Source organism: Nannobrachium achirus (assembly GCF_963921795.1).
Source record: "Nannobrachium achirus genome assembly, chromosome: 23".
Lineage (NCBI taxonomy): Eukaryota > Metazoa > Chordata > Actinopteri > Myctophiformes > Myctophidae > Nannobrachium > Nannobrachium achirus.
The window spans coordinates 38,030,685-38,041,116 of NC_137830.1; the positions used below are offsets into that span (position 1 = coordinate 38,030,685).

Consider the following 10,432-nt stretch of genomic DNA (forward strand, 5'->3'; position numbering starts at 1 on the left):
GATTCTATAAGTGTCTTTTGAATCCTTCTAAGATTTCTTTTGAAAAACCCACGTTTCTATGTCAGCAATCTGGCTAGCCATCATCAAAGAAAAGGTCCTTTTCACTTAAATGGAGCTCAGTTAGTCTGTTCTCGAGAGACTACTATGTCAGCGGTGCTCAAATGTTTTCATGTGAAGGACCCCCAAAATGATGTTTATTTGGCCACGGACCCCCATCTCAAAATATTTAGTTCCAGGGACCCCCCAGAAGCAAAATTTGAGTTACAAACGTTCGCTTTGAAAATACATATATTCAAAGATTTGCACACATTTTCACGACTTTTTCAAAAATAGCAGATATGCAAGCTCACAGCGTGCGCTGCGAGCTTGTAAAAAGCATTTTTACAAGCTTTTTACTTGTTAAAGCATTCAATAATTCTAGGCCTACATTTTAACGTGCAAAGACTCTGACTCTAAACCTCTTGGATTCCACAAACATTCTGCTCCAGCCGGGCAGTCAGCAGCACTCAGCCTCACGTGACGCGGCTGTGGCATGTGACGAGGCACACATGGATTTATTCAAAACCCAAACTCATGACTCAAGAGTCTGTCATCAAAGTTGACCACGGTCCAGATAATAATGATTGAACTCTCTTTCAAATGAGATGTTTTTCTTAATCAGAGACGTGGACACGGAAGCATCTGATCATCAGTATGTTATGCTCACTGATTACATTTCCTAGAGGATTAGATATAGTTTATCCAGGGGTGATTTGGTTGCAGTAGTGAGCTATGGACAGTATTCCCTGTTGAAAGGAAGAAATGTATTGAATTTGCATTGTGTCACTCAGGTATTTATCCCTTTCCTTAACCAGTTCAACCCTAAATACTTTGACTGGAGTCCCTCAAGTCAAGCCTTTAGATCTGGCTATTTTGGCCAAATGTTTACCAATTCAGCCGAGTATGACATGCCGAGAATAGGGACTCTAATGTTCATGTGGCTAAGATTACAGTATGTCTAATATTTGCTCTCTCTCTCTCTCTCTCTCTCTCTCTCTGTTAAGAGTTATTTTGCATGGGCTTCAGCTTCGCAGCATTTTTCTCTTTTGTGCTGATCACAACAACCACTCCCCTCGATTATGAGAGTAAGTTTTCCTTATGCTATATAACAAATATTCATTCCTCCAACAACACATTTGGAGGGATAGAAAACATACTAACACTGTTTTTTGTTTCATAATCATTACTGTTGCTCTACCTAAAATAAGGTGTTTTAGTATGACAACCCACGTTCTTAATATAAGCAAGTATCCTGTATCGTAACATAACTGTCTGACATTTGTAACAAATCAAGTTAAAGTTAGATGGTTCGTGCCATGCTGCGAGCTTGTATGTAGATCTGCTATTTCGTGAAAATGTGTGAACCTTTTGAATATATAATATATAGATTGTTTTTAGGATACCATGTCTGCAGCCACAATTATTTGGTTCGTATGTACTATATGTATGAGACTCATTACTGGGGCACATTCATTCATTGTCCTGTAAAGGAATGCTTTCAGTTTGTTATTTGGCATTTGCATTGCAACCGAAACCCCAATGCAGTTGTTGCAGCTATGTTTTGATAAACTCGCTACAATATTGACTCGACTGAGTTATCCACTTAATAAATGACCAAGCCTAATGAACAGAAATCCAATTGGATTTGTTTGAACATAATTAAGTAGTGTAAGCCCTGACGTTCATTCAGTATATTATTGGCAGCTATAGTATATAGTATAGCATAGCGATATCACATGTTGTAACTGGTGGGATCACATGTTGATTTGTTGGTTAACCGGCCCTGGCTGTAATCTCCACAAATAGAGAAGCCATATTTTTTATAATGGTCACACACTCTGCATATGTCAATAGAAATATATGCCCAATTTTAATTAGGTGTAAAATGAATTATCCTGTTTTGATTTTTGAAAAAGTTCCCCTCCATTGTATCCCTCCCGTCTTGCAGTCCGTTTGTCCCTGGCAGCCGTGATCGGTGTGGTGGGCGGTGTGATCCTGGTGATGAGCTGGTGGCGGTTCGGCTCGGTCATGGCCTGCGTGGTCGTGGTGGGTTTGATGCTCGGCTTCCTCCTCGCGTCCATCGTCTTCTTCACCCCCCTCGGTAAGATCCCTAATCTTCATCCTTCCTCCATTCATTTAAAATGACGTTCTAGCTGGCAATACAACTGCAATCGATTCAGAATAGTGTTGTGTGTGTGTGTGTGTGTGTGTGTGTGTGTGTGTGTGTGTGTGTGTGTGTGTGTGTGTGTGTGTGTGTGTGTGTGTGTGTGTGTGTGTGTGTGTGTGTGTGTGTGTGTGTGTGTGTGTGTGTGTGTGTGTGTGTGTGTGTGTTATGTAAAAATTATCAAATTGAATGAAATCACTACTTCATGCATATAGTTTCTGAAACAATCGTAATCAAATTGAATTGAACCATTATATTATAGGTCAGAGATGTACACCCCAATACCACTCCAGTATGAAAATGTATGGTCATTGTGCTAAAGTTTGTTGTTAATTGTTCTTCAGGTGACGTGGATGTGTTCAGGCGTTCAGACGTGGCCTTCTGGATAACCTTCTCCTGCATCGCGGTGTTGGTCCCACTGCTCTTCATACGCTGGCCCAGAGAGGTAACTCAGAGCTGCAAATATTAACCAGCTCGCATCGAGAAACGGGCCCACGTGTCTGTTATAGAAGTTGAACTGTCCCTTTAATGTGGGGGAGGCACTGATTTGTTCCACCTATTGGGCGATAGAAAACAACCAAACAGATTTGGCCAAGTCTCATCATGGGATATGGAGTTTCTTATCTCACCAGCGGCTGTGAGAGCAGGTAAACACCTGGTTACCATGGTAACCAGCTAACCCGACCACAGTCGGGTTAACTCAGCCGGGGCGGAGCACCGTTAACCAGAGTAAACGCAGCTGTGCCCCGGGTTAGGCAGAAGATGTGTTAAACAGGGATTTTAATTAGAGGAGTAATATTACAACTTACTCAGACCGCGTGTCTGGGGGGAAAATGCTGGCCTCTTCCTGCAGCTCCAGTAGCATGGCCCCCTTTGTTGGCCCCCAGTGCAGGCACCGCATTAAAAACACTCTACCGGCTTATCAGTGTGATTTGGATGTTTGGGCTTCGGTTTCACTGGTGTAGAGTTCATGTGACAGAACCTCAGACAGAGCACCGTAGACGTTGGGGCTGATCAGTTATAGACATCATAGACATTTCATAATTTTATGACAGAACACAACAAATGGGACATTATGTTTCACATTCTTTCTGTTACTTGGTACCCAGCCCTGTCACTGGGGGCCTACTGTGCCTCGCAGACCCGTGACTGGTCCCATGCACCACGTCTTCTCTAGCTCTTACTGAAACACGAATGGCAACATTGGCTGGTTGCAGTTTACTCCCCGGGATTCTTTATAAATCATGATGAATTGTGAATAGACCGTTTGTCAGCCTTCTGATTGGTCCCTGAGACTCCCTGACTGGCCAACCAGAAAAAATCATTCACTTTTTGCTATCGGGGGTGGAGTTGTGCAGTGAGAGAATGTTGCTTCAGGCTTTCAACAACGGTCCGCACTGCGTGGCACGGCGAGCGTGCAGTACGGCGGCGCGAGGTGATAACGATTTCGCTCATTATAATGAATAAGCTTCAACAAACTAGTTCACATGGACCTTATCAATGTAACTAAGAGTTTTGATTGGGTACATATATTTTAAATGGGCAGAATTACGAAAGCCAGCCTATTATGTGAGTAGGCTGGCTGTCATTTTCCTACCCAAAATGCACTGCGCTTTCTCTTTCTATTTATCTCCTCTGTCTGATCCAGAGGATTAAACTAATTAAAACATATATTTTCGGGGGAAAACTACTGTTTTGCTATGTAACTACTGTACTTTTTTCTTCCCTTTTTATTAATATCACGTAGATGTGTTTTTTTGGTACTTTAATAGCTGTAATGAGGCTATGAACAATCTTTTTCCCCCATCCACTTCCACTATAAAATAATCTGCAATGGTGATTCTGTCCCACTGGGATTAAACAAATTAAAACATATATTTTCGGGGGAAACCCCCTGTTTTGCAATGTAACTACTGTACCTTTGTCTTCCCTTTTTATTAATATCACCTAGATGTTTTTCCTTTGGTACTTTAAATTGCAATAATGAGGCAATGAAAATACCCTCTCCCCCCATTCACTGCCACTATAAAAACAATCTGCCCAGGGTCATTTGTACCACCATAGTAACAGGGCAGAATGGGGCGGGATTTGACATACGGTCTATTATTATGGACTTTAGTTTGACATTGTAGTTCTCTCCCTGTTCATCACTAGCGGTGTAGCCATTTAGCTAGCCTCTTGTGTCTTTTATTCTGTAACTATTTACACCTGGCATCTTCAAGTGCTTGTATCTGTCATTTGATTACATCCTTAGAGAAACAAAGAAATAGAAAGCAGTCAAAATTACGTTTTCTAGACAAACCATTGAAACAAGTATTATTATTGTACACAAATATAGCACTTTGAGGACACTGCTTTAACATTCATTTTCCTTATTTGGTATTCCACAGGGCTCGATTCTTGGTCCTTTATTATTCTCCCTCTATATACTGCCGCTGGGAGAACTTATTTCCGCTCACGGTGTGAATTTCCATTTCTATGCTGATGACACCCAGTTGTACCTTTCGGTGGCTCCGGATGACCCCTGTGCTCTAGACCCATTGCTGACGTGTGTGTCTAGCATAAAATGCTGGATGAGTGAGAACTTTCTCAAGCTAAATGAGGACAAGACAGAAGTTCTCATAATAGGTTCTACTGCCCGGAGAGAATCAATAATAAGTAGACTTGGTAACCTGGCTAAAGAAAGTAACACCTCTGTAAAGAACCTGGGGGTGATCATTGATGCTGAATTAAATTTTAATACACACATTAATCATGTCACGAAGATTGCCTTCTTTCACCTTAGAAATATTGCGCGAATTAGAGCCTATCTGTCGCTGAACGATGCAAAAACGCTGATCCACGCTTTTGTTTTCTCTCGGCTTGATTACTGCAATGCACTTCTCTCCGGTCTGCCAAAGAAATCAACTGACAGACTACAACTTGTTCAAAATGCAGCAGCCAGAGTTTTAACTAAAACTAAGATAAGAGAACATATTACTCCAGTTTTAGCGTCGCTACACTGGCTCCCGGTTGTTTTTAGGATTGATTTTAAAATTCTTTTACTTGTTTATAAAGCTCTAAATGGTCTGGCACCTTCGTACCTCTATGACTGCCTGCATAGATATGTTCCAACCCGCCCACTCAGGTCCTCTAGTGCAGACCTACTTGAGGCGCCAACAATGACATATAAAAAATATGGTGAAGCAGCTTTCTGCTTCTATGGACCGACAGCTTGGAATAAACTCCCACTACACCTAAGACAGGCAGCCTCGGTGGATAGCTTTAAAGCACAGCTCAAGACCTATTTCTTTACTCTTGCTTTTAGCTGAATGTTTAAATCCCTGTGCTGCTACTGACGTCCGCACTGCTCCGAAATTGTTCTTCAATGTTTTATGTTTTTATTTTTCTGCTTTATTGTAATCATTTTAATTATTTCTTTTTATTATGTATTTTTTATTTTATTTTACTTTTCTCTGTTAAGCACTTGTGCTTCATTTTATGCTCTGTAAAGCACTTTGAGCTGCATTTCATGTCATGAAAGGTGCTATACAAATAAAGTTTTATTATTATTATTATTATTATTTGAGATAGTTAAACTTTGAGCAATTGGTATTACATGAAGCATTGTTGGCTCTCTAGTGAGTTCAGAGGAGCAAGCCCACTACATACAGAGATAAAAGGGCCTGACATTCATGTTGTGATTGAGAATAGAGATGGACTCTTACCCTCAAGTCAAAGATTAGCAAAGTGCATATCTCTGCTGTTGCAGAGGCCAGCTCACTCCAAAATGTAATTTTTTTAGGAAATAAAAAAACATCCTCATAGTTGGGCGAATCCGATATTTCCGTGACCGTGACAGTATAGGTCCGTTTCTCAGTGGTTTTGTCAACTATGAAGGTTAAATAACAAATTCAGCTCCCATGCCCCTTGCAAAAATGCGGGCAAAATGTTTGACAGCCGCTGAAAGTTTGTGTCTCATTCACTTACTATACACTATACTATAAAGGAAAAAAATACCCCCCAAACATCTGCTTTAAGTAGCATGTGTCAAACTAGGGTTTTTTAATTATTCTGAATCCATTGCAAGCATTTGTTTTGCACAAAAAACATTACTTGGGCTAAAAATGGCCCAACAAAACTATGGTTTAGTGATGAGTCATCACTTTTCACAGTTTTTGGGGTCCGTTTTTAACCCAAGGAATGCGTGCCCCAACTATCATGTGGACTTGAGGTTTTGGCTGAAGCGCTTTTTACTACTTTTTATTGGTTATATTTTTTATATATATTTTTTCTTTTTAACCAACAAACAGACGTAAAGGGTGTGCAATAGCACTGATTTATAAATAAAATAAAATGTAAATTTGAGTTAACTGGTGTCAGCTGGACAGCGATGATATGTTTAAGAATATGTCTGATATTATGTATAAGAAGTTTGTCTTACACAAAACAATATAAAAGTGAACATACAGTTACAGGCAGTGATGCATTTCAGGCTCTCCCTTTATTCATTATGTTTTTGCCTCAGGGAAACATCATTACTTGTGGTGTTGTTGGTGCGTATGCTGTGATTCTGGCTGTCAACGCCTACGTTTACACCAGTCTGTCCTACATCACACTCAACATCCTCAAGCGTTTCCTCAACAACAACTTCAACGCAGCCTTCACTGACGTGCCCTTCCAAACCATCGGTGAGTTGCATACAGACCGTAGAGCCATGAAGTAACGCTAGTTATGACAGAGGATAAGTTTCCATTTATAACTCTACCTTATCTTGTATCCTAGTGAGATTTGCTGAGAATAACATGTGCATAATCTTGTTTTATGCAGTGCCCTGACTTTGAGAGTCACTTTCTTTTTTTCTCCAGATCTGAGAACCACAGTCCACGATTGAATGACTGTGTGTTACTCATTCACTTTCCTTGCTCAGATTGTCTGTGTAAGGACCCAATTTTCTCACATATGTGGTTGTGGTTGCCACGGCAACCCAGGCGGACTAGCAGGTCAATTCTCATGAAGAGTGAAGGCATTTTAAAGTGAAAGAGAGCAAAGCGACGTTCTCAGAACATTGTTTGGCCTTCACCTTGAACTGTAAATAAAATAAAATAAAATACAAAACTTTAGAGCCTGGATTTATTTAAAACCATTCTAGTTTTATAATCACGACACAGGCCACGAACAGCGAAAACCCTGGTCGTACTTAAAGGGGAAGACCACCCATTTGTATTGCAAAGTACAATGTGATGACATCACACCGTTGTACTTTACAATACAAACCCCAAAATCAATCCTCCAGTTCTAGGCAACACAGAAGGGGGGGAACCTTTGTCTATTTCCACACAACTCCTCTAAGGTATATTAATGACATATTTCCCCTTCCCCTTTAACCAGACTTTGGAGAAAGAAAAAAACAAAACGCTAATAAACCGCTTGAATTTGGAAGAAGTGAAAAATCCCCCAACTTACACAAAACAACCTGTGCATATTCTAAATAAACAAATTAAACAAAAGGTAGAGTGAATGCAAAAGGTAGTGTGTGAGTGAGTTTGAGGAGTCTTCATCTCAACGTGTGGCTGTGGTCTCAGCCACTAGCCTGATTTCAGACTCAGCTGAAGCTTGAGTCTGACATTGTGCCCTGTTTGAGCGATTTCTGGAGGGGAGGGACTTTGACGGCACGGATTGGTTATTTGTTAAACCCACCCCACCCCCTGCGCTAATTGGCGGAGCTGCCATTTCGGCTCCAGAAATTACTTATTATGAACACAATTCCAGACCAGAGAAACAGTCCACTCTGAGAGTGGGCGGGTCTATGGGCTGGAACCAGGCTACTCAAATCCAAACAAATTCATCTCTGTCTCCTTTAACCAATCTCCTGTCCTGTCCTGTCCTGTCCTGTCCTGTCCTGTCCTGTCCTGTCCTCTTATCTGTCCACTCCAGACTACATCCTGATGACGCTGTGGGTGGTACTGGCTGTGTCGGGCATCACCCTGCAGCTCTACCGGGAGCGCCCGCGGCCTTTCTTCCCGCCCAGCCCGTACCTCATGTGGCAGCAAGAGCGTGAGCGCCGCAAGACCAACGTGCTTGACCCGAGCCACCACGTCCCCTCGCTCCCTGCCCGCCTCCTGGCCAGGGTCCGGCAACTCACAAGCCAGAGGGAGCCTGCGGGTGAACGCACGCCACTTCTACTCTAACCACTACACACCTCCATGGATTGCCCTGTACACAAGACGGAGCTGCCTTCATTAACTCAAGAGTGGTGACTGCAAGACAATGTTCAGAAGCCTCACCTTGTATCTCCATGTGGAGAGTTACTTTTTTTGTTTGTTGCTATGGCCACTTCCCAGCAAAGCTGCCAAACGTCATTCACAGACATGGACTGTGGGGAGTGGTGTTGAGAGACATCATCTGTCATAATGTACCGGAAGGTATCCATTTGCACTTGTCCATGACCGTTTGCTGAGGTGTCCTTTTAAACTGTGACAAAAAGAAATCAGTTTCTGGATAAGTATTTTGATAAAGGACTAAAGACTTGTATTGTTTTGTTTTTTTAACTAGTGCCACTTTTATTAAACACTTTTGTTGTTGATCAGATTTATCAGTCACTGAAAGTGTAGATGTTTTGGTAACGACATGCGATTGTCTTTAAAAACCAAAACGCATCCGTCAAAGCCTTTTGTGGTCTAAACTTGCAGCCTAAGTGCATCTTAATATTTTTATTGTGTCAAATCAAAGATTACCAGTGGCCAATTTGGCTTTTCCTCAAAGGTTTCAGTATTAATAACATACTTGCTCTTATGTGACAATATTTAAAAAGAATTGATGTCTAAACTATATAACAAGAATTACAGGGGTGTTGTAATTTCTTGATGTGCAGCGATTTCTACAAATGTAAAAGGACTCCTTTCCCTCTAGTAAATTCCAGTGACTATTGTGTGTTGAAAGCATTCCTCCTTCTGACTAATACGGTAAATGTGTGGCCTACATAATTTAGCTTGGCACACTTCCCCTCAAGACTGGATTTACCATGTCCTGTGGAATTGTCCCATTAATAGTTTCCACAGAACGATAGGCCAAGGGTTTTAAGTTGATGGCCCATTCCATAAATGATACATTTAAACATGAAAATAGACAAGAACAACCAATGAAAGGTTGAAAGGACGATGATTAATAAGGAATATTTGATCAGGCTATTGCTATTGTACAATACTAAGCGTGACCGGCTTTTGAAACTCTTTGTTTTGTTTCATTGTACGATTAAACTCCTGAGTTTGGTTAGTTTAATTTGCACTGGAAAGGTTTGAATTATTCTAAAATACATTAGAATGTTCTAATCTAGAGAATGTATCGTGTTGGTTGATCTATTATAATTAATCTAGTTGGTGTTTGGTCCAAATACCAGTTATTCAACATTTTGAAGTCATTTAACCCTTGTCTGCATGCAAAAGGCGTCCTGTCTTTTGATTTCTGTTTTGTTTTTTCTCAGGAGGTTCCCACTTTTAAGTGCTCAGAAAGTGCTCAGGTTCCGCCACATTCTAGAATCTAGTCTCACTTCTATGCACTAAGACAACTGATGTCTTTTTAAATGGTCTACTTTTTTGAATACCTTTCAGTATTTTTGTTCTGCACAGATGTGCAAAAGCTGAACATTCTGGTCACTCTACTACACACCGTTAAACGTTACTGTCTGTGTGACCAGGACTTCTGTGTAGGAGAGCGCGTTCTGGTGTCACCTCGTGATTTAATGAACCATTTCAGACCACGTCTGTTTTGTGTCTTTGCCAGACATGAGGATATACTTGCTATAATGTTTTGATATTTAATAAATGGGTTGTCTTCAGATGAAAAACATGTATTTTCTTGGGTCTGGTCACTGGTGTATGGTAAAGTCCAAAGTACTTCAAATGGCTGTAAGTGCATGATGTGTGATGTGTATGTTCAGTGGGTTAGGGCAGTGGTTCCCAAACCTTTCAGGTCGAGACCCAAAAGAGACACCCGGCCCGGGTCTCAAACTAGTGAAAATAGCCGATCTACAAGCGCACAATGCGTCGCTTCGAGCAGCGTTGCGAGATTGTTGATCGGCTATTTTCACGACTTCTTTATTAGTAGTATTTATTTATGGAACTTCTCAGATGTTTCAAAATGTCTTATTTAAAAACTTTTTTCTTTTTACAATTTTTTCATAGAATTACTCTTAGCGGTGGTGTTAAGTAACTAAGTACATTTAATTAACTTTAACTTCACTGCCATGGA

The 10,432-nt window shown here is 40.9% G+C and overlaps 1 protein-coding gene across 1 annotated transcript in view; it reads left to right on the plus strand.

Moving 5' to 3' along the window:
* The window catches only part of tm7sf3 (transmembrane 7 superfamily member 3), a 26,266-nt gene extending 16,269 nt beyond the window's left edge, over window positions 1–9,997 (plus strand). The window contains exons 8-12 of the mRNA XM_080754054.1: window positions 1,044–1,124; window positions 1,988–2,140; window positions 2,548–2,648; window positions 6,711–6,873; window positions 8,120–9,997. Of these exons, the coding sequence (XP_080610180.1) occupies window positions 1,044–1,124; window positions 1,988–2,140; window positions 2,548–2,648; window positions 6,711–6,873; window positions 8,120–8,373 (752 nt within the window). The 3' untranslated portion in view covers window positions 8,374–9,997. The remainder of the gene's footprint in view (window positions 1–1,043; window positions 1,125–1,987; window positions 2,141–2,547; window positions 2,649–6,710; window positions 6,874–8,119) is intronic.
* The last annotated feature ends 435 nt before the right edge of the window (window positions 9,998–10,432 follow it).